Raw genomic sequence first — 24,306 nt, forward strand, 5'->3', positions numbered from 1 at the left:
GCTTCTGGCCCCCTCTCCCCAGGAAGCTTCTGTGCCAGCCACAGTTCCCAGGAACAACCCCTTCCTCCCAACACTAAGCCGCCCTCCCTTAGCCACCGACGCAACTAACAAGCCCCCGCGCTGTCTTTACCGGGGCCTCTCTGCACGGTTAAACTCCAGAAGGTGTGCTGCTGGGCTCCCACCGCTCCGGAGCCTGTCGGGGGCACTACCTGCAGCTTCTGTGTGACCTTGGGCAGGTCGCCCGGGCTGTGCCCGTTTCCTATCATGCAAATGAGGTCGTCACACCCTCCCACCACAAAGGCTGTGTGGATATGGAAGGAAACCACGTCTGTTAAATGCCTACCAGTGTGTTCGGATGGGGAGGGGCCTGATCAATGAACACTGTTACCATCTGTAGCAGTTGCTTGATAAACGTTTCCTGAAAAGACAATTAGGTCCTGGCCGGGTAGCTCAGTTGGTCCGAGTGCTGTCCCAATAGGCCTAGGTTGTGCACTCGATCTCCAGCCCGGGCACATACAGGAATCAACCAATGAATGCATCAATTAGTAGAACAAGAAAAATTGATGTTTCTCTCTCTCTCTCTCCCTCACCCTAAAAAATCAATAATACTAAAAAAGACTATCGGGGACCTTCAAGCAAGTCTCTTACAAGCTGTGTGACTGGAGCCAGGCACCCCCTCCCTCTGAGCCTACACTGTCATGTGGAGGTGTTCCTGCTGCTCAGACAGCTTGGGGAGGGACAAAGACCTGGGAGGACTTACGAACTAGACGACGGCCTGAAACATTGTGATTACACGGCAGACAGCGGACACAAAGCACACGCTCTGAAGATGTAACACGGCCGGCTCTCCACTGCAGCAGCCAGGAAGCATCCCAAGTAGCAGTCACGCAGTCTTGTGTAGCAGCTAACCCCCAGCAGCCTCCCCACCTGCAGGGCACGGCATCACCTCGGGCCAGATAAGTTCAGACCTCCTGCGAGCCCTGGCGATGGGTGTCCGTGGGGCCCCGGTGGCACATGGCTTCTGGTGAGAAGGCTGGGTTTAGGGTTCTCCACTCCTCGGGTCGACGTCGAGGCCGCTCGCTGAGAGGCACAGCTGACAGCAGCGAGGGAAGAGGCCGACTGAATGTTACCTGTCGCTTGCTGTGTAACAAAATCACCCCAACATTCAATGGCTTAAAACAACTTAATAATCTCACAGGTATTGTGGGTCAGGAATCTGGGTGCAGCTTAGCTGGACGCCTCTGGTTCAGTCTCTCTCACAGGCTGTAGCCAAGCGTCTCTTGGGTCTGTGGTCGTCTCAAGGCTTCACGGGGTGGACCTGCTCCCAAGCTCACCCCGGGGGGCTGCTGCAGGCTGCAGGTCCTCACGGGCTGTTGGCGGGAGACATCAATTCCTTGCCACGTGGGCCTTTCCGTAGGTGGCCCCCCAGGGAAAGAGCCCTGCCAGGGGGAGAGAGAAAAAGAGCAAGTGCCGAATGGAAACCTCTCCATTCAATTAATGTCTCTCTGTCTCTCTCTTTATAATTAATAAACGTTGAGGGCAGTTTTAGGGCAGAAAAACTGAGCAGAGACTACCAAGGTTTCCCATATACCTCTTCGACACTCTCCCCTCCGACACTCTCCCCGTGTCCCCTGTTGTCCACACCTTGCATCCATGTGGTGCATTGGTTACAGCTGGGGCCCTGGCGTTGGCACATTAACTAAAGCCCACGGTTTAGGGGCCACTCCCAGTGGCCACTCTGTGGGTTTGGACAGATATGTAATAACACTTATCCACCATGACAGCACCACGCAGGACGGTTTCATCCCTCCCCCTGCATTCCCGATTCCTTCTTCCCTCCTTCCCCAAACACTGTCTCTTTGCATGACCTCGTCTCAGAAGTGGCATTCCGGCACATTTGCCACATTCTATTCATCCGAGTCGGTAAGTTCAGCCCCTGCTCAAGGGGAGGGTGTGTAAACCGGGAGGCAGAGGTCACGGGGACACCGGCCACACCAAGCCCCACAGAAGCTGTTACAGCCCTGGAATTTGTCCTCCTGCAGTGGCCACGGTGGACAGTCATGGGCTCACACAGGAGCGCGCTGTCCCCGAGTCTGCCACCACTGCTGGCTGGAGGCTCAAAGTCTACTCAGGGTGGGAAAGTCTCACAGTGAGCTGGTCACGTGGGCGCATTCCAGCTCTGTGACCAGCCCTAAGGCTGACACCCACTCACTGGGCTCCACCCAAACCAGGGGCAAAACAAAACCCAATTATTACCACCGAACAGCGCTTGGTGGCTGATGCCGTCAGTGCCCGAACAGCTCGTGGGGCCATGGCTCCAGAACACTGTTCATCTCCAGTTACCGGGTTCCTGAGGGCTGCTGGGCATGCAGTCCACGCCAGCTGAAGGCAACGCGTGCTATGCAACCCACCCCATGACCCCTGCTCAGAGCCCTTTAAGGATGAATAATGCTTCATCCAGAGGGGAATGGACAAACCTGTCTACTTAGCATTGATTTCAGGAATTGCTTTGCATTCTCTGTTGGTTCTACATAGATTCTATGACAGTCTGTTAGGTACCCATGTCCAGGGGGATGGCCCCAACTCCCCCGCTTCCCCTCATTATGCTAGGTCTGTGCAACACATACTCCACATCCTTGGCCACTGTGACCAGCCCAGTGATGGCTATGTGACCCATGCCAGGACAGAGACTTCCCCTGGTGTTGGGACGGGCACTAGATAAGGACACTGGAGTGACTCTTCTCTTCAAAGAACAGCAGGGGTGTCACTGCCATCTTCATAATCCTGTTACCAGAACCTGTGTGAACAGGAAGCTGACACAGGGGAGGCAAGGGCAAGATATGGAAAAAGGGACAAATCTTGATTATCCAGTGTGACCTCCTGGATCTAGCCATGCCTGAAGCCACAGCCACCCTGGACTATGTAGGCTTTATGAGCCTGTCACTCCCTTTGTCAGCATGCCAGTACTAGATGGCTTTTCTCTTCCCTGCCGTTGGAAGGGCCCTCGCTGATACAGCCTAGCACATGTGAGGCAGATTCTGAAAACTTCTAACCCAGTGGTGGTTTGACTTGGAGCCACTTCTGGGCCTGAAGTGGCCATGCACTTCCTCTATTTATGTCTTCAGCCCAGGCTCCCATTTGGCTGCAGGCTACAAGTAGGCACTTTTTTATTTAACCCAAAGCCCCCTCCCCAGAGCACTGGGCTTGGAGACCTTGGCTTCCTTCCCCCTATGTTCTCTCTTGGCCCAGACCCCATGATTTGTTTTGTGGTGTATCAGTCTCTGAAGGCACGTCTTTTTGTGATGCTCGCCCTTCAGTAAGGTAAGCTCTACACCATCACCCAGAACAGTCTCTCCAGTGGCGGGGTGGCTACCCCAACCTGAAATGCCATTGCTCCACACTCTCACAGCAGAGTGCTTCCTCCTAGGGCCAGGCACTATCTGCTATACAACTTACTATGGAATTACTGCATTTGGTTCTCACAATAACAACACAGATACTTGCATCCTGGCTTCCAGATATGGTAACTAAAGCTCAGAGGAGTTAAGCAATTTGCCTGAGGTCACACAGCTAGCATATGGTGGGAAACAGATAAATTGTGTTGTCAAATTTCTGTTGAAAAGCTCTGGTGTCAAATTTCATAAGTTTAACCCCCTATCCCAGGAATCTCATGGCAGCAAGGTGAGCACAGGCCAGGCCCCGCCCCTGCCCCTGCCCCAATGGAAGACAACAGAGTGACCAGGCAGACTCCTGAAGCTGGTGCGCCCTCAGACCCCTCTGTGCATTGCACCTGCAGCCACTGTGTTGTCCATCAGAGCACAGAGGACCTGCCTGCTCAGCTGCCCCACACTCTGTTGTCTTCACCTTGAGCCCTGTGCACTGGGCGAGGTCCTACGGCAGGTTTCCCATCCCCTCCTCCTGGGGGAGACACAACAAGGCCCCTGTTCCTTGACCCTTGATCCCAGGGGCACTCCTCAAGCTGGAAAGCAGGGTGAGCCACTCCTGTCTGCCTCAGGGACCCTCCCATGTGTGGCTGCTAACCTTTCCCCAGGGGAGTGGGGACAGGGCTCTTCCTTTCACTATTATTTTGCCAGGGTGCAATGGCCAAAATAGGAATACCCTGTAACTGGCCTTTCAAGAAAGCACGGGAAGAGGACCACCCCGTCAGCTGGGGGCCAGCTGGGAAAGACAGACACTTTTACTTAACTCTCAAGCAAGCCCTCTGTGGTGTTTTGTATGGATGCGGAACTGCTCCTAGCCTCCTGCGTGTCTTTAACTCTTGGAAGTCAGGGACCTCATCTTAGACCTCCAAGACCTCTCTGTCCCTCTCGGGCCCTGCACTGGCTGCGCACAGGTGACTGGTGCTACCCCAGACACCGCCCCATCTCTTGGACCTTTCGGTGTACCTCTGTGTCTGAGGGTGATTCCCCACAACGGAGGTGGGCTTGCCACACGGGTGTGGCCCACGGGTGTGGCAGGCTGGCAACGCCAGGAAATAAACGCCCCCCCCAGACCCTGGCCTGCAGCCCCCAAAGGCAGGCAGGAGAATCCTGTCGGTGTTTCCCTGGAGGCCTAGGCTCCAGCTGCCCTGCTCCAAGCCGGTTTAATAGTGTCCCCGGATTGGCAGTCTCCCCTTCCCCCTTTTCCTCTCCCCTGATCTTTCCTCCACCTCCCCAGTAATCTAATTGCCTGTGAATCCTTGCCTCAGGGTCTGCTTCTGGGAGAACACAAACAAAGATAACACGGGCCCTCAGTAAATATTTGTGGAAGCGAAGAAAATATATTAACTTGGGACAAATAGTATAGGAAGGCCTCTTTAATGCTCCCAAAGTTTGCTTGAAATGCCATTGGGGGGGGGGTTAGGGGAGGGTCATATTTCTAAGAGAAGCAATAATCCTTTCGAGATATCTCATAATAACCTCCCAGGAAGGAGGGGAACGCACTTATTCTGAAGACCACATGGGGGCAGGGAGTGTATTTAATCAAAAGGAAAAGCGTCCAGGATGTGCGGGGCGTTTTCTCGGAGCCCACAGGAGCATGCTGGGCACGGGGTTTCACCTGTGAAACTCACTTAAGATTGAGAGTTGATATAATCTACACACTTTCTTTTTTGTGGGGGCAGGTTATGGACATCTAACTGTGATAGGAAATTAAGTAACAGAGATGCCAGCTTACTGGAGAAAAAGGAACTCTGAAGAGAACTCTGTCCACTGAGTTGCTTATGTTAAGAAACTGTCGCTTCCCGGGGCCAGTAAGGGCAGCTTGGCGAAGGGAGAGGTCGGCCTCCACCCAGCAGACCCCCACGTCCTTCAGATGCAGGCCTGACTTCCCTTTCTTCTTCTTTTCCAACACATCAACTAGTGATGAGGAATAACGATAAGCTTGTCAGTATCGGGGTGGATTTCACTCTGGCAGAGCACTGGCTAAATCACAGTGTGGGAGCTTTGGCGTAAAGTTGCCCTCAAAGCAGGGACTGGGGCAGCCGGCTTTTACCGAGGGCTGCCCGCTCCTGCCGCCGCCATCCTGATCTGAGAGCCAAGCCAGGTTCTCGGGCCTCTCCTCTGCACAGGGGTCCGTGTGGAAGCTCTTAAGGGCCAAAATCCGGTACCGCTTCCTCCGGTTCTGCTTGTATATGCGAATCCTTTCTTTTTCTGCCTCTGGGTCGGCGAGAATTCCATCCCAGCGCAGACTCTCATTGATCTGGCTTGAAAGGGTCTCTTCTATTTCTGCCAAGTAGGGGAGACTTACAGAAGGGAAGAAAGAAGGGGTGAGCTTGTTTTGCTCTTTGTCCTGTCTGTGCTCTTGCCTCGGGCCATCATGTTTGCTGGGGCTTAAGACGGCATGCAAAGACGGATACAGCTGCTGAGTTTTCAGGCTTCGACTCTGTTTATCTGCCAAGCAGATGCGCAGTGTTAGCATGTATGGTGATGTCTGCCCCCATCCTGCTCAGGAACGATGCCAAACCCTCCAAAGCTAAAAGCGGGTGGGGCCCCTCCTTATCTAGGGCTCAGGTGGCCAAGCCCACCAGCCTCGTGCACACCCACTGGCTCTCTGCTTTTGGTCAGGTCGTTTGGGGGAGGGAGGAACCATTTGCTGAGCACGTACCATGAGCCAGGTCCTTTGGGTAAAGACTATCAGCTCTACTTTCCAAGTGAGGACACTGAGACCCCAAAGTCTAAGTAACTTGCCAGTGTCACATAGCCAGTGACAGGGCCAGGATCTGAATGCAGGCCCGACTCCCAGCTCTTCCCACTGTGCTGCATTGCCCCCTACTTCTCCTCTCCACATGCTCACTGAGACAGTTCCCAATCCCAGGAGCCCATGAGTCTCTGTCCCCGGTCCAGACTTCCTTATGATGAAAGAAATGAAGAACAACAGAAAAACTTCCCGCGTCTGACTGCGGAAAGCAACATTACGCCAAGCTAGGAAATACTTCTGCTGTGTGGCTTGTACCAACCTTTTTTTACATTAATAGAATTCCTGAATTATATAACACACACATAAAACGCTGTAGGTTGTTCTTTCATCAGCTTATTCTTCTTTTGGGGGGAGAGAGAAATCCCCCCCAAAAAAGAGAAAAAAAATTTAAATCCTTTTTGACATTCCTATACCTTTCCACTCCCCAAAAAACATTTGGTGTCTCCCGCTGGCAGCATGAGGCACACATCACTGTAATTTCTAGAGTCAAAAGCTAAGCCAGCCCTGGCTGGTGTAGCTCAGTGGATTGTGCACAGGCCTGCGAACCAAAGGGTCACAGTTCGATTCCCAGGCAGGGCACATGACTGGGTTGTGGGCCAGGTTCCCAGCAGGGGGCACATGAAAGGCAACCATACATTGATGTTTCTCTCCCTCTCTCCTTCCCTTCCCCTTTAAAGATAAATAAATAAAATCTTAAAAAAAAAGAAGCCAAAAAGCAATACATTTCCCAATTTGGTTTTGCAGACACACACAGGGCTTTTTGACCTAAACTCCAGAATGGATTTCTTGCCTTTTTATTATGATTCCACCTGAAGAAATAATTATAATCTTCCTATTGCCTTCTTTCCCAAAATTCAAGGTTGACATGGGAAAGGCTGCCACTCCTCTGCCTCCAGCTTGCCAGGGGTACCAGTTCGGACACAGGGATCAGGGCTCAGGAACTTGAACCCAGGACTAGCCACAGTGGAAATCAGGGTTGCTGTAGCAGGGTCAGTCACTGACAGCCACAGCCCTGGAGGGGGGACCACACACGTGATAGTGGAGACTTAGCACTCATGGGCAGGTGCATTCTGCATCACTATTATTCCATCTCCATCAGTGGGTGCTTGGTGCCTTTGTCAAGAAATCCAGGGGTTCCATGAGAGGAGATCAGTGAGATGTAGGGACTCTGTGGGTTTGTGGTAGGTGTTGGTATGTGTGGGTCTGACGTGTCCTTGAGAGAGACTGGAGTGAGCAGCTGCATGCAGATAGTTGTATGTGTACAGCAACTGTTGGGGAGAAGGGGTGTCTATGCATGTGAGTGTGAAACGGGAAGAGAGGGAGAGAGAAACATTGATTTGTTGTTCTACTTATTTATGCATTCATTGGCTGATTCTTGAATGTGCCTTGGCCCGGATAAAACCCACAACCTTGGTGTATCAGAACAAAGCTCTAACCAACTGAGCTACCCAGCCAGGGCTGTACCTCAGTCTTATTTTGTGGTTATATTGACATAAGGAGGAGTTGCTGAGGATGTTTGGGATTGTAAAAGTAGGCAGCGTGATTGACGGGGTGGGGCATGTGCGGCCGAAGGCCGGCCTGGGGTACAGGGGTTGGAGGATGAGAGTCTATGATACAGGGACGATACTACTTTGTATGCATCAACCGGGTGGGTGTCTACAAAACTCAGAGGCCAAGTACCCCTGAGAAATGTAGGGGCGAGGAGGGTCTCCAGGCAGAAGACTGTGTCTGTTTGAGGAGTGTCTACCTCTAGTGCCCTGGTTTCTCTAGCTCGGGGAAAGTCCGTGGGACGATGAGGGGATCTCTGCCAGAGGGCTTGGGACTTCTGTGGGGAAGGTATGGATGTTTAGGATCACCATTCGGCTAAGGGATTAGGAAATTGAGAGGGTGTCGGTAAGTTGAGGTGTTGTGTGGGGCTGGCAGGCTCTGTGGAAATAACTGGGTATCTGGGGGTTGTCTCTGGGGTAGGCGGCCTCCATAGATGTTGAAAATTTTCAATTTAGGGTCCCTGTGAACCCCAATGGCCTTTATGAGCAAGGGTGGGGGGTATCCCTGTGCAGCCAAGAACGCCGATAAACGGCGTGTGTGTGTGTTGGGGGGGGCGGGTGGATCTCTGTTTGAGACTGATGACTTTCCCTTTCTGGTCCCCACGGGTCCCCAGGTAGATGGGGGGCCTCTGTGAGGTACAGGGGTGGGTGACCTCAGGAAAAAGACTCAGGTACGGAAGCTGAGGTTTCTGCACTACTAGCTGTTCCTCTTACCGTCCCCCTTGCCCGACCCCTCAGTCTTCTTCTTCTTCTTTTTCTTCTTCACCTTCCGTTTGGTGGGCTCTGCGGCGCTGCAGATGGGAGGCAGTTTGGATCCCTTTATGCCTGCCCTGCAGCCCTCTAACTCCTCCTCCACTTCCTCGCGGTACCCGGACGCCACGGCCCCACCGAGGTGGTCCATCCCCCCCAGGGGGCCGCCACCTGCGCGTGGGGCAGCCCACCACCCGCTGCTGCCCAGCGGAGCGGAGTGCCTGCCCGGGACCACGCGTCTCCATGGCGACCGCCACACAGCGCCAACGCGCGTGCGCAATCAGGAGGCTTCCGCCCAGGTGCCGGCGGACTGAGTGTACGCATGCGTGTTTCGGCCCGCGACCTTGGCAGGATCGGAGATGTGTGGGGGAAGAGTAAGCAGAGAAATTGTCGATACGCAAGCTAACACGAGTCTGGTATAGTCCTGTGCCTTTTAAAATGCTGTTTGTTCTCTCCTAAACTTTTATCTGCTGAGGTCCAGTCTCGTACACCAACCCTGGACTTTCAAACCCAACATGTGCAAAACAAACTTTCTTTTCCAGTGTTCTCCATCTCAGTGAACAAAACAGCGGCACCGGCCAGAACTCTGGTGGCCTTCCTGCCCCCAACTCTCTCCCTGTGCCCTCACCTAGGCTAGGGCTGACCGCTGCATCTGGCCCTTGAACTTCTGGACACCCCTCCTAACCGTCTCTACTTCCAAACCCTCCCCACCAATTCTTTATCTATACAGCCGGTAAAATTGATTTTTTAAAAGATTTTATTTATTTATCTTTAGAGGGGAAGGGAAGGAGAGAGGGAGATAAATATCAATGTATGGTTGCCTCTCATGGGTCCCCTGGTGGGAACTGGCCTGCAACCCAGGCATGTGCCCTGACTGGGAATCGAACCGTGATCGTGTGGTTCGCAGGCCCGTGCTCAATCCACTGAGCTACACCAGCCAGGGCAAAATTAATTTTTAAAGATAATTGGATCATTTCACTCTCTTGATTAAAATCTTCCAATGGGTCCCCATCACAATTTATACTAAAATTGAACTTCAGCATGGCTTACAAAGCCTGGTATACTCTGTCACCTGCTTTTCTTTCCAGGTTTATTCACCACAGATTATAGTTTCCAAAAATGGCTGCAATAACATCTCTCACCCACTCTCTTCTAGAATTCTGCCACCTCCACATCATGAGGCAGAGTCTCATTCCACTCCACTCCAATGTGAGTGGGTCGCTTGACTCACCTGTAACAAACAGTATGTGGTGAGAGTGACACTGTGACTTCTTGGGCTAGGTCACAAAAGGTAGTGCAGCAGCTACGTTGTTAGCCTTGCTCCTGGAGGCCTGAGCCTCTTGGTAAGAAGCCTAAGGACCCTGAGGCCATCATGCTGTAAGGAAGTCCGAACTACGCCACATGGAGAGACCCCAAGGCTTTGTGAAGGAAGAGGGAGATGCCCCCAGCTGCCCCAGCCCCCGCTTTTCCACATCTAGCCATACTCTGGTTATTGGACAGGGACCAGCCTAGACCGGGTCTGCCTCAGGCCAAGCCTGTACGGTGTGCGTTCCTGACTTCATGCAGGAAAGAGTTCACAATGTGAGTCCAGGTGATTTTGAGAGGATGTTTATTAAAGCTGGGGACAGTAAAACAAAGGAAAGCTTATGGTGGGAGAAGCAGCAGGAGAGAGTCTAGGCGGTGCTCTGCTTTGGCTCCCCAGAAACGTTACAGGAAAGGAGTGAGCCCAGGTGGGGCTGCTGTTGGCTCCCAGGGAGGTCAGAGGAAAGGGGGCCTTGGAGACGGGGTCAGGGGGTTAGCGCAGGATAAGCAGCTGCTGCCTGCTGCTGCCCTGGTTGCAAGTCTTGTGGGGACCCGTAGAGTTTAGAAAGAAGTTAAATGTCCATCCCTGGGAAGGGGCATGGCCGTGCTCTAGGGTGAGCCTGCACTGAGTCTTTGTCCTGAGGGCTTTTTATTTTTCTTCTGTGGGTGAGAATCTTAGGGGATTGTTTGGGCTTATTCTTTTGGTCTGCTGTATTGTTACTTTTATCTTGGGTCTGTCTGGCTTTAATGGGGTTTTTGTTATTTGTTCCCCTGACTTTATCTGTCCTTGGGTTTAGTTGGCACAAATGACAATAACTGGGTCTCTGTTCTCTATTTCCTGGACCAGGGAGAGTTACACTATGTGTTCTTTGGTTAGGGAGGGAGGGTATGAAACCCTTCTCTCGAGTATCCTTGGTCAGGGGAGATAAGGTCTTGCGATTGACCCGCTGGCTGTAAGTTGCTCAAACTGTTTGGCCTTGTGTGATTTTCTTGTCTCCGTTTCCCCATTCCTCTTGCCCAAGGCACTTTTTCCCTACTCCTCCAACACAAAGATAGTCTTCTGTTATCTTCAAGAAGCCTTATGGTTCTGAGGTTTTAGGTTAGATGTACGATCCATCTCAAATTAATTTTATGAATAAAGTCATAGAGGGGTCAAGATTCATTTTTTCCCCAAAAGGATTTCTCGTTGTTCTAGCAATTTTCATTGAGAAGAACATCCTTTTCTCTATTATCTTACTTGTCACTTTCGTAGAAAGTCAGTTAACTGTGTAGGTGTGAATCTATTTCTGGGCTCCATTCTGTTCCCTTGGTCTGCCTGTCTCTGCTTGTACCAGCACCCACCACCCTGGCTCCTGGAGCTGTGTAGTAAGCCTTGATCTAAGGTGGTGTCAGTTCACCAACTTTGTCCATTTTGACGACTGTTTGGACTATTCTAGAGCCCTTGCTTTTCCATATACATTTTCAAAAAATCTCGTCTGTTCCTTCCAAACACCTGCTGCAATTTTGACGGGGGTTCCATCAGATCTGTAAAGTTTGGGGCTCTTATACTCAGTAATAGCAGTCCCTGGAGCTGAACCCCACACACGCATGCACGCTCACGTTGTGCTGTAAAGGCCCCTTCCGTTCTGTATGTCCCCGGGCCTCTCCTGTGACGTATCCAGCACAGCCTGCATATAGTGAGCGCTTGGAACCTGTCCCTTGCCTGTCTGCTTCTGTCCCTAGGAGCTAAGTGAAATGTGGATGATAGAAGTCCTCTGTGCAAATGGCCACCTGCTAGTGGGGACGGCAAGGGTTTGCTTTCCAGATGTTGTGCCCTACTCACTCTGTGCTTACAGACCGGTGCTGGCTGTCCCTCCCTGCCCTTTCCAAGAAAGGCTGGCCTGCATTCCCTCTCAGCCCGTCCTTGCCCGAACACTCATCTGACAGGAGGGAACTTGACCATTTCTCTTCTGAATCTCAGTGAAGGTTGCATCGAGGTTATGCTGAGTTAACCAGTCAGCTTTGAAAGGGAAACTTCATATCCAGCAAAGGAATAAATTTGAAGTAGAATAAATTCTACTGTCCCATCCAGTAGAAGGAGATGGGACAAGAATAGCCCTATTTGATAGATGAGGAAACAGAGAGATGCAGAGTGACTCACTCAGCCTCTTAATTCTCATTAGCCGCCAAGCTGGGCCTGGAATCTGCATCCACAGTTCTACCAGCCTTGCCAGGAGAGCAACCAATCTCACAGTCATGTTCCTTGACCAGCAGAAGAGATCATAGTATGTTCATCATTTGTTGTATCTTCCTTGTTTAAACTTTCTCCCTGTGGTCTAATTGGTTGTTATTGTTCTGAGCAGGTAAGACCTGAGGTTTCCTTCTTGCTAAGGTTCAAGTTCTTCCTTTCGTCCTCCGCTGATATAGGCACCTCTTCCTGCCGCCTGCTCAGCCTGGGTCTGTCCAGCTGGCGGGGCCGCTGGTTCCAGCTCTCTTCTCCATCCTCCCCTCTCACTCCGTGCTGTTGGTTTCTTCCCCAAGGCAGGTAGTCTGTCTGCTCTTCAGCAGCACCAGTCTTAGGCACTTGGGCAAGTGGGGGCCCTGCTGTGTATCCGCAGAGTCAGCTGTACTCTCCCCTAAGGGACAGGAGTCTGCAGAGTCGAGGGTCCTGCCCACCCGGCACCTCTCTCCCACCTCCCTGCATCTAGCCCGTAATCTGAGTACCTGGCACCTTGCCATTTCTTGTTTGCATGTTCCCAGCCTGCTAGTTGGGCCCATCTGGGCCTCTCTCCTGGGTCCATCTTCCTGAGTCCATCTTCCTGAGTAGCCCTAGGCCAGGGGCAGCATAGATAGAAACTCAGCAGGCTGGCTGAAGTGTCCAGAACTGTGCCTTCAAAGGTCTTCTGTGTGCAGAATGGAGCAGTGGGAAAAGCGGGGCAGGCCATGGGCTGGGTATAGAACTCCAGGGTGCCTTACTGGGGGGAAGCCCCCAAAGTCCAAATTCAGGATGGATTCTGAAGAACTGACACATGGCCTTATTCAAATGCATAAGAGCTTTAATAGGAGAAACTTACATACACAAGCAAAGCAGCTGCTTCCAGTGGTGACAGGCTGGGAGGACTCCACACCCCTCCCAGAACAGGTTCCCTTTTTTAAAGGCAGTAAATAGCAGGGGTTAATAGCAAAACCAGATGGCAGGTACTTGTGTGGACCCCCCAAGAGAACAATGTATCATTAAGTTGAAAGAAAAGTTAAAAGATAACATCAGACAGTTATTCGCACTATACCTCATTAACCTCTTTCCTGGGAGCATGATATTCATCTCTGGGCGGCATTTGGGGTAATCAGCCAAGAGTGAGGTTACAGAGAGTTAAACAGTCAGAAAAAGTTCAACAGTCACAGAGAGTTCAACATCTCCCAGACGCCTTTGCTGCTGGAGCCGTATTGCAACTCTGAAGTGAGTTTCCCTAAAAGCCTGAAATTCAAAATTCAAATCTGGCCTTCCAGATTGTTATGAAGGTCTATTTGTCAAGGTAGGATGATAGTGTATGTTTTATTTAACAGTATGTCAATTTAATTTATAACTTTTACTACTTAGACATATGGTACGTGGGTGTCCATTTCTGCTCTTGCCCTGGGCTTTGCAACTGTTAAAAACAGGCCTGTTCTTCATTTTTCCTCCTTTTAAACCCACTCCAATCACTTCCTGATTTTTACATTATACCTCATGGTAGTTTAGAAGAACAAGGAGAAAAAAGCTCTGGTTGGTGTGGCTCAGCGGATTGAGTGCTGGTCTGTGAACCAAAGGGTCACTGGTTCGATTCCCAGTCAGGGCACATGCCTGGGTTGCGGGCCAGGTCCCCAGTAGAAGGCGCATGAGAGAGCCACACAGTGATGTTTCTTACCCTCTCTTTCTCCTTCCCTTCCCCTGTCTAAGAATAAATAAAGAAAATCTTGAAAAGAAAAACCCTATAACCAGTTTGATAAATCGCACACACTGTGTTCATACAGTGGACTACCCAAGAGCTTCTGAAACAGAATGAGGCAGCTTGATTGAGGCTGATTAGGACAAAAGCCAAGAGCATTAGCAGTGAAGCAGGAGCGTGCAGAGCAGTGTAAATGGTTTGCTGACACCTCTACCCCTCCTCTTCCTTCCAGCCCCACCTAACTCCTTCCTTGCTGCTTCCCCACAGCCCAGGGCATCTCAGCACCGGCCGCTCTCTCCCCCAGGAAACCCTCTTGTTGAAGATGGCCTCCTCCATCCTGAAGGGCACCAGCATAGGCCACCCCAAAATATGCCTCTTTGGCGTATAGATTATTTTGTGCAGGAAAAGGTCTAAAAGCAGGGCACCTGTTTTCCTCTTGTAAATGAAGTTTACATTCACAAAGGAAATGCCTATTTGTACAGGTGTCCTCTCTCTCATACCTGGAGGAGAGCCGTGAGTTCGGGGAGGGCCCTGCCTTCGTTCTGCGTAGCAAACCTCCTCAGCAGCCCTCCTTCACCGTGCCTCGCCCGGTCACCTTCCTGTGACGGGCCTCCCTGCCCGGAGGCCCGAAGCCCCCTTTCCGTTGTTTACCCTAAGATGGTATGTGCGCCTCATCATCTGCCCTCCTCATTTGTTCTAGCTTAAAAATGTATTTCGGTAATGTTGGTAACATTCAGTGACGTTACCTATTTTCAGGTGTTCAGATCATAATTCAGTATCTGTGTACTCTGTTGCGTGCGCTCCACCTGCAGTCCGGTCTGCGGCTCCCTTGTGTTCGACCCCTCACCCACTCTGGGTGAGGTGCTTGTCTCTTTGCAAGGAGGAAAGACACTTTGTTTTCATTCTGTCTTCTTTTCTGATGGTTAATTTTGTTACTACATGCATATAGTATTGATTTTGAAAATGAATATTTGAAAATAGAAGTTTCATAAGTCATCAACCAAAGTAAGAATTTTTAAAAAACTGTAATCGAGCCTTGGCTGGTGTGGCTCAGTGGATTGAGCGCTGGTTCGACTCCTAGTCAGGGCACAGGCCTGGGTTGCAGGCCAGGTCCCCGGTGGGAGCCATGTGAGAGGCAACCACACATTGATGTTTCTCTCCTTCCCTTTCCCTCTCTAAAAATAAATAAATAAAGTCTTAAGAGGTAGTAGGTAAAAGTGAGATTAGTGTGGGCTCTAATCCAATGTGTCCTTATGAGAAGAGACAGGGCCACAGACAGGCACCAAGGGATGACCGTGTGAGGACACAGGAGGTGTCTGCAAGCCAAGGAACTAAGTCTCAGACCCACCCTGCTGACACCTTGACCTCAGACTTCTGGTTTTCAGGACCATGATGAGTACATTTCTGTAGTTTAAGCCGTCAGTCTGTGGGACTTGTCATGGCAGACTGAGCAAACTCATAGGCATTCTTTGTCCTCTGTCTCCCCTTGCAGGTCCCCACAGGCCACAGCTTCACTTTCCCATTCCCCACCTTCTGGTGGGCTCCTCACGGGACTTCCTGGTGTGCTTGGCCGCCAGAGCAGACAGCACAGAAAAAGGTGGGAGGGCCTAATGGCCTGCCCGATTGGCTGAAGGACTCATCCTTTTACTCCCGTTTTCAGCATTTAAAAACAAATCTGTCACCTCTGACCTGTGTGACTTACAGTTGGTGGGCATAGATCCACAAAGCAAAAGGTCGCTGGTTCGATTCCTGGTCAGGGCATATGCCTCAGTTTCGGGTTTGATCCCTGGTCAAAGCACACATGAGAGGCAACTGATTGATGTTTCTCTTCCTCGCTTTATCCCTCCCTTCCCCTCTCTCTAAAAACAAATAAATAAACTCTTTTAAAAAAAGCTTTCAGACTTGGGCCTGAATCATGCAGAAGCTGGGGTTCCAGGGGGAGAAACTGACAATGAAGATGCCAGGGACAGCCCTGGCTGCTGTGGCTCAGTGGATTGAGTGCCGGCCTGTGAACCAAAGGGTCACTGGTTTGATTCCCAGTCAGAGCACACGCCTGGGTTGTAGGTAAGGTCCCCAGTTGGGGACATGTAAGAGGCAGCCAGACATTGATTTTTCTCTTCCTCTTTCCCTCCCTTCCCCTCTTTCTAAAAAATAAAGAAATGAAATATTAAAAAAAAAAAAAAGATGCCAGGGGCTTGCAGAACTCCTTTGGGTGACCAAAGGCCTTATAGGCAAGGGAGCCCAGTGGGGACTCCGGTGGACAGCCACCCAGCCACCCACTACCCCACCCTGGCAGGCTGTGTCACGTTCTGGTGTGGGGGTTCACTTCTGCAGGTAGGTCCCAGCGAAAAGAACCTTGAGGGTGGAGGAAAGTTTCCTTCCCCACACTTGCCTGGGCTTGGAACTAGAACGCTTGGATTTGACTCCTAGTTCTGCTACTTATTTGCTCTGTGACCTTGAGCAGTTACTTAACTTTTCTGTGCCTTAGCTTTCTCATTTTTAAGTAGTCATGATAATAAGTACTTACATTGTAGGGTTGTTGAGAGGATTAAATGAGCTATAATTTGAAAAACATTCAACATAGTTTCCAGTGCACATATAATGTCAGACTTTGTTTTGTTCTGTTTTGCTTTGAATTTCAGACCCACAGACAAGACGGCCTGGGCACAGTATCAGTGATGAGACATTCCCAACAGCTGGCTGGGCTCACACCCCAAGGTGTGCCTCTGTGGTATGTGGACTGTTGAAACCAAAGGCAACTCTGGACAAGGGCTCTAGAGAAACTTCCGCCCCTCCCTAGCCACATAGAAGAACTTGAGTTAGGGACCTTGGCCGTAATAACAGACTATCAGAGTAAACCTCTTTTGACCTAACTACAGGGCAGGGCAAACTTCTGTTTACTTAACATCTGCTTTTGTGGTCACCCTGCAGTGACCCTTTGAAGCCCCCAGGAGCCTCACCTCACCCCTGGCCCTGGATGGCTTACATGCCCTTTCTGTCTCCGACCCTCTCCTGCATGTGAGTCTCTGACTCTGGCATGTATGCAGGGTTTCCATACACATATATGTATTAAATTTGGTCATTTTGCTTTGACCTTTGTGGCTAAGTTGGTTGGGTGTCATTCCACGAATCGGAAGGTCCCGGGTTGGATTCCTGGTTGGGGCACGTGGCTGGGGTGTTGTTTAGTCCCCAGTCAGGGCCTGTATGAGGGGCAACCAGTCAATGTTCCTTTCTCATGTTGATGTTTCTTTCTCTCCCTTCCCCTCTCTCTAAAAATAAATAAATAAAATCTTTAAATTGGGTCATTTTCTCTTACTAATCTCATGTCTATCTGATCATTAGCCAAAAGGACCTTGAGAGTAGAGGGAAGTGTCTTCCTTCCCCACACGTGCGTGGGCTCAGGAGCCAGACTGACTGCTGGGTTTGACTCCCAGTCCTGCCACTTATTTGCTGTGTGACCTTGGGTGCAGTGTCAGGGATGAGACATTCTCAGCTCTTGGCTGATCCTGAGGGATGACATCTGTCCCTTGAAAACACAGATTTCAGAACATATCGTGCAATTCGCCAACGCCAACGAGAGTGGCACCTTGTCAGGGTCATACTCCAGCTGCCAGCGCTGAGGCTGGTGTCCCCAGGGCTCTGCCTTGACAATAATACAGTGATCTAACGACTGTTTCAGCCCAGCCCAGTGGCCGATGCCTGGGTATTCCTGAAGTATTTTCCTTTCTGTGACTCTGGGAGCATTGACACGACATCTGTCATTCGCTGTGTAGCCCTGGGCAAACGGCCTGCACCAGGCCCTTGGCCTCCTTCAGGCCCCCAAGAGCCTGGGTGAGTAAACTTAGCTGTTCCGAGCCCTGGTTCCCTGAGCTGCAAAATAGGGACCATAATGGTGCCTATGAGATAACACACAGAAAGCGACTACACGGGGTGCGGGAGCTCCTTGCGTGCAGCGATCTGTTACTCATGTCTGAGCCTTCTCTGCTAGGCTCTACACACTGAGTCCCAGGAAGCTGGGACCTACCCACTTAAGATTCAGTTTGCATAGCCCCTTCCTCAAGCCATCTGTAATTATGTGCTGTGCAGATGAAAAAGCCTCTCTTTGGATGTTTTTTTATCCTTCACCCAAGGATATTCTTACTGATTTTGAGAGCGAGAGAGAGAGAGAGACATCGATGTGAGAGAAAAACATCTATCGCTTGCCTCCCGTCCTGACCAGGGATCAAACCTGCAAACTTTTGATGTATGAGATGATGCTTCAAGCAACTGAACAAACACATCCAGGGCTCTCTTTGGACTTTAGTTTCCTTTAGAATGCTAATTGATTGTGTCTATACCTCCAGGCTATATCCAGAACTTAGAGATCTAAGTTTCTTTTTTTTTTCTAAGTTTCTACCTATATTAGTTTTTGTTGATTTATGCTGCTGCCTCCCTGCCTAAGCGAGGGAAAAGTCCGAGATCCAGCCTTGTCAGAGGACAGTGGAACCACTGCTGTGTAACGTTGAGTGCGGAGGCCTGTTGGTCCCGAGATGGAGACTCCAATGCTTCCTCTCACTGAGAACATTCCTGGAAAGTGTTAAAAGAAAAGCAAAGATGGACACTAGTTAATGGTGGTAAAGACAGATTTTATTCAGCACCACTGCAGTAGTGGAAAGAGACTTCTTTAGTATAGAACTGAGCTTGGTTTCTATCTGTGTAGAGGTTACTAGACCTTTTAAAGGGAGAATGAGCCCTGGCTAGTGTGGCTCAGTGGATTGAGCGCCGGCCTGTGAACCGAAGGGTCACAGGTTGGATTCCGTTCAGGGCACATGCCTGGGTTGCAGGCCAGGTCAGGCCCCAGTGGGGGGCGCTTGAGAGGCAACCACACATTGATGTTTCTCTCCCTCTCTCCTTCCCTTCAACTCTCTCTAAAATAAATAAATAAATATTTTTTTAAAAAAAAAATTCTATTTATTTATCTTTAGAGGGGAAGGGAAGGAGAGAGGAAGAGAAACATCAATGTATGGTTGCTTCTTGTGCATCCCCTGCTGGGAACTGGCCCCTGCCGGGAACTGGCCTGCAACCCAGGAATGTGCCCTGACTGGGAATCGAACCGAGATTATCTGGTTCACAGGCTGGCGCTCAATCCACTGAGCTACACCAGCCAGGGCTAAATAAATAAAAATTTTTTAAAAGGAAGAATGAGCCCTGGCTAGGTAGGTCAGTTGCTCAGATCATCATCCTGATGTGCCAGGGTTGTGGGTTCAATCCCTAAGCAGGGCACATACGGGAATCAGGGGCCTATCGACAAAGATTGGCTGGAACAAATGGTGAATTCTTTTGAAAGCTTTGAGTTGTTGTCAGATAGGAACTGGAGGTGGGTCTGGGTCATCACAGGGACACTGCGACCTTAGGCTGCTAGAAACAGTGTTAGATTATTTCCTTCAAGCCTCTGTGTATTGAGGGGCAGACGAAATTGTTGAGAGTTGCAGTGATCATCAGCCCAGGTTGAGGCCTAGTCGAGAAGAGGTCTCAGAGAAACCCCACTAAAACTTGGTGGGGGAGCGAGTCTTTGTCAGAGCAAAGGTAGGAGTCAACAGGCTGTTCCTGCCAAGGTTGTTAGAGGCTCAGAAACGAGCAGAATGAGTGTTTCGATGTGCTCACGGGGGCAGAAAAGAACCACAGGCAATATGGGATCGGTTTGGCACCTGTGGAAAGAGAACAGATTCAGATCCTGCCCCAGGGCATGGACTGTGGACTTCCCGTCCTTCTCCAAGGTCAACCTTGGAGCGAATCAGAATCCCTGGGAGGACCCATCAAATGTGATTCCAGGCCCCACCTCCAGATTCAATGCTAGAACCTGTGTCTCTGCATGTTTAACAAGCCCTCAGGTGACCACAGCACCTAGACCTTTCCTTGGGCTGCTGTAGGTCATCAATGATAAAACGCAGTGGGTCCAGTAGCAAAGAGAATACTGAGCCCCAAGATCTTGGTTTCTAATCCTATTTCCCAATGAAAGGAAGCCGGGCTCCTGAGAGAAATGGCCGATTTTAGGACTAGTGCAGGAAATACACAAAGGAGCCTTGAGGATCTTCTAGTGCCGGAAAGTAAGGACTTGAAACTGCTTAGGAAAAAGATAGTAGTGTTTGGTATCCAATTATAAGAAAGGGCCGTCGCGACCCATTCGGTGCCCAGAATGTCCACTTAGAGGGGCCCCGCCTACCAGGTGACCAGAGGCCGGGGTTCTCCGGGCCCGCAGCAACAGGTTCCAGGTGCGAGAAGGGCGGGGCGGGGCGGGGCGGGCGCCTGGGTCCCTGCGGCCGCCGCCAGAGGGCAGCCAGGGAGCGCGCCGGGCGGCTGGGCCGAACCTGCAGGTAAGTCTGCAAAAGTGGGGCCAACCCCCTCACCCCTTTCGGGGCCGTCTCCGAGGGCTGAAGAGTGCGTTTGGACCCGTGGCCGGGGCCGAAAGGGCGCACAGGGCGGTCCTGGCGTGACGGACGGGAACTAGGAGCTCTTTGCGCCCGGGGAGGAGGCGAGCGCCGGGCCGGCGGGGCGCGGACAGCGCCTGGGCCCGGCCCCTGGGACGGTTGGCGCTTTGCGACTGGCCAGCAGCCGGGCCAGGGGCCCTCTGGGGCGCGTGCACTCCGAGGTGGAGGCCGCGGGGGTGGCCGAGTGGGGGAGGGGAGTGGGCTGTGAGAGGGCCGGCAAAGGCAGCCGCGGACGCCAGGCGGCGCTGGGGTGAGCCTGCGGGCGAGCGAGTCAACAAGTGGGATGTTTACCCAGTGCCTGCTGGGACGCGCACGTGTGGCGGGAGTGTCCTGGCTGTCGCCTGGGCCGCCCGTGCCCCTTCGGGGGCGACGCGCCACTGCCCCTTGCTTGGGCTCTGGTGAGGATCCCGGCGTGGAGTTGATTGACGTGGGGCGCTGTGGCGGCCCGGGCCCTGCGTGTGTGAACTTCCTCGCTTGATTAGGTGCCCAGGAGTGTGCGAGTGCGAGGTGGAGGGGTTTCTCACTGGCCAGACCGTATTCCTCCGTTCGTCCTGCCCACCTCTTTCAGCCTGATAATCACGCCCCGGGTTTGTTTCCAGTCTTCCTGAAAACCACTCAGGCACAGGCAGAAGGTTTGGGGGTAGAGTGGAAATCCATCCTCTGCATTCGGCATGAAGGCTCTGGGCTCACGATGGTGCCCCTGACACCGGCGCTGTTAAGGTGGAAGCCTCCTTTTTTTGGCGGCAGGGAGCGCTCTGCTGGGGAGTCTGGGAATTTGGTCCCCTCCCCGGGGGCTGCTCAGACGCTGAGGATCGGATCTTCCCATCTGGGTGGCCTGTTACGCCCCCACCCCAGAGGTTGATAAGGAAGTTGAGAGGATGTCTGCAAAGTTGAGGTGCTGTGTGGGGAAGCCCATCCCGAGGTTCGAGACCAAGGGGATTTATGTGAGTGATCGGGTTACCTGTGAAGCCACTGAGAGCCGTTGGGCTTCCCAGCCTTCTGAGGGCTGGAGGAGATGGGGTGACCCTGGTCACCCTGGGAACAGCGTTGGCAGCAGAGCCAGGGCTTCAGTCAGTCTCTGCCCCTCCCCACCCAGACACCTTGAGAGACTGTGCCCTTAACCAGGTCTTCATGTCCCTCCATCCTGCTCTGACGTCCACTGGCCTCCCATCCCCTGGAGGGAATTGAACATGCATGGGAGCCATAGCTTCCTTTCCCCTTCCCACTGTCGCAGATTCCCAGCAAGGGTCCTGCACCTGCTGCCTGCCTCTGGGCCCCACGCCTCTCCTCACCCTCCACAGCCTGGCTGCAGGTCCTGCCACTTCGCTGAAACTGCTTCCCTGAAAGTCGCCTTGTTTCCACACACTGCCCTTTTGTCCACTTGTCCATCTGCCCAGACTTCTGTGTGTGTGAGTCCTCCTTGTCACCTTCTCTGTTGTGATTTCTGGGGCACCCCTTCCTGCTGGCTTTGTTCTTAGTTCTCCACTTCCCTTCTCTTCTTCTGACCCCTCTTCCCTCTTTTCTGGTGCGTTTGTGAGGCCCCATGGTTAGCTTCTCAGGAAGCTCCCCCTCTGGGGTCCTGCTAAAGTCCTGGCTCTGTGGGTGCCCGGTGACCTCCCCACACAGCACGTTCAAGGCTGGCCTGCTCCTTCTGGGCAGCTGCCCTCACTTGCTCAGCACTAGTTTCCTCCTCCTCTGCCACACTCACTTTTCCCTGAAGTGTCTCTGCCTCTCCCTGACCTTGCACATCTCAGGCCAGAGTTAGAGACCCCCTCAGCTGGTTTCTCTGATGCCAGAATCCCCCCGCAGCCTCCACAACCCATTTGGTGTATTGCCTCCAGCCTCATGGTCCCTGACTACTGCGTTTACCCTGTTGTTGAATCCTCTCCAACTGAGAAATCTTGAGAAGCTCAGAGTTGCCTCCCACACGAGGCCAGCTCATTTATCTGCCTCCGTGGCTCCTCGGTCACATGGCCTCACTCTTCAAACCCAATTTCCTGTCTGCCTCTACTTCCTTCTTGTCCATGGCCAAGCCCTCTTGCCCTTACCCTTTGGGACCCAGCTCAGAAGCCACTTTCCCTGGGAAAGCTTCACCTCTCCCTGCTGCACTGGGGCCCCTTCTTGGCCTTCTCACTCCACTGTGCACATAACAGCTGTCTGTCTGCTGATCGCAGGTCCCTTTCTGTCACTGAAGGCTCTTGCCTTTCTCCTGGCTCCCCAGGTTAGGTGCCCTGTAGACGTCTAATTTAGGAATTCCCTCCCTCAAACCTTCAAGACCATCTCCTGTCATCGTTCAGAGTCTGGTTCAAACTCCAACTCCCTGCTGGACTGTTCCAGCCCTCCAGGTTCCCACTGGTCTGCACTCCCGCTGGGCTTATTGATGGATTCGTTACAGTGTGTGCCACCCCAGGTAACAGTTTGTTCTCTGTGGTTAGCTTCCAAGCAGATCAGGGCGTGAGAGTTACTTTTCTAGCTCCTAATCAGAGCAGCCGTTTATGGAGTGGTTGTTAACGTGTAGGGCCTGTGCTCATTTTCTAGGCGTTCCCTCCTGCATGTTATCTTCCCCATGCCTAGAGGGTAGGCACTATCTATGATTATTGTCTTCCTCCTTCCCGTGAGGACACAGACCCAGAGAGATCCACGCACCTGCCTAAACCACACAGTTCGTAGGTGGGCAGAGCAAACAGAGAGGGTGTTACATGTCCCCTCAGCACCTGGCCCAGATGTTCAGCGTCCTGGTGGCTTGGTCAGTGGGTTGCTTGGGACTCCACTGGACTCCAGGAAGGGACTTCATCACTGAACAGATGGTTAGCGCTGAGACCAGTGACTCGGGGACCCTGTGACATCCACAGATGGTTAATGGTGGGACCAGTGACATCTACCCCAGAGGCCTTCAAAACAGGCCAAGCCTTGAGCTTGTGTGTGTGTGTGTGTATGTGTCTCTTAAGAGTTGTGCAACAGAGAATCCCTAGGGCAGGGGTGTCAAACTCATTGCCACCAGGGGCCACATCAGCCTCGAGGTTGCCTTCAAAGGGCCGAATGTAACTTTAGGACTATATAAATATAACTGCCCTTAACTAGGGGCAAGGAGCTTGGAAACTGCCTGGATAAAACAGGTGGAGGGTGGGATTCGGCCAGAGGGCCTTGTGTTTGTCACCTAGGGGGTCATCAGGCCATATTTATTCTGTAAGGCACTTTTTAAAAAGAAAAAGATTTTATTGATTTATTTTTCGAGAGAGGGGAGGGGAGGGAGAAGGAGAGGGAGAGAAACGTTAATTGCCCCCAACTGGAGACCTGGCCTGCGTGCTCTGACTGGGAATCAGACCCGTGACCTTTCAGTTCCCAGGCCGGCACTCAGTCCACCGAGCCACACCAGCCAGGGCCCGTAAGGCACTCTTACGTGCATCTTCTGGTAAACAAAATCAATCCTTCTACCCCAACAGACTGCTCCACTAAGTTTCTTTAGGAGCTGTCCTTCTCTTTCCTCCACAGGTCACTGTCATATGAAATGAGTTCCTGCTGTGAAATACAGTTGCCATGGCAACCAGTAGTGCGAGGCCCCAGTCTCTCGCTCTTAGGTCCCCGCACTTTATGCTTCAAGGGGCTTTTTCCATCTTTGTCACCTAAAAAAAAAAGAAATAATCTACTTCACTCTCCCTTTGCATGGACATTTAAAACGTTTTTTTTTTTTCCAGGCAGCAATTTCTGGGCACTGTTGGTGTCCCTATAGCTTGTTCCGGGGCTGCTGGCACACCATTAATAATGACCCAGAAGGGTGCCCCTGGTGTAGGTCACGTTTTGAGTGAAATCTGGTGCCCTGTGGGTAAAAAGACAGCAGCCATGCTGCCTGGCATCCCGGGTGGCGCCATCTTTCCGGCACAGCTCTGCTCCAGTTGGAGGTTGTGAAATTGTTTGTCTGCAGTTTCTGTCTTCTGGGGGAGGGCCTTGCCCAGCTATTTTGGCAGGGGCCACCCAAAGGAGGGTGCCTCAGGCCCTGAGAAAGACAGGGTGCCTTTGGGAGTTGAATGCCTACTATGTGCAAGCACTGTTTCCATGTTTAATCCTCAGCCAAGTGAATTTAGAAGTACTATTTTTATTCCCATTTTACAGGTAAGGAAACATGCACAGAGAGGTTAA

At 51.8% G+C, this 24,306-nt stretch overlaps 2 protein-coding genes across 2 annotated transcripts in view; one reads left to right on the top strand and one right to left on the bottom strand.

Moving 5' to 3' along the window:
* Positions 1-4,801: 4,801 nt before the first annotated feature.
* Positions 4,802-8,740, bottom strand: LIAT1 (ligand of ATE1). The gene is given in 3 exon segments (XM_037070249.1): positions 4,802-5,891; positions 8,460-8,680; positions 8,682-8,740. Coding segments are annotated over 3 exon segments (768 nt in total). The 3' UTR covers positions 4,802-5,403.
* Positions 8,741-20,000: 11,260 nt separating this feature from the next.
* RPH3AL (rabphilin 3A like (without C2 domains)) overlaps positions 20,001-24,306 on the top strand; it is a 143,576-nt gene continuing 139,270 nt past the window's right edge. Inside the window, 1 exon segment of the mRNA XM_037070298.1 lies at positions 20,001-20,055. The gene's annotated coding sequence lies outside the window, so the exon portion shown is untranslated.

Source organism: Sturnira hondurensis, unplaced genomic scaffold (assembly GCF_014824575.4).
Source record: "Sturnira hondurensis isolate 20B ecotype Veracruz unplaced genomic scaffold, ASM1482457v3 Scaffold0018728, whole genome shotgun sequence".
Taxonomy (NCBI): Eukaryota; Metazoa; Chordata; class Mammalia; order Chiroptera; family Phyllostomidae; genus Sturnira; species Sturnira hondurensis.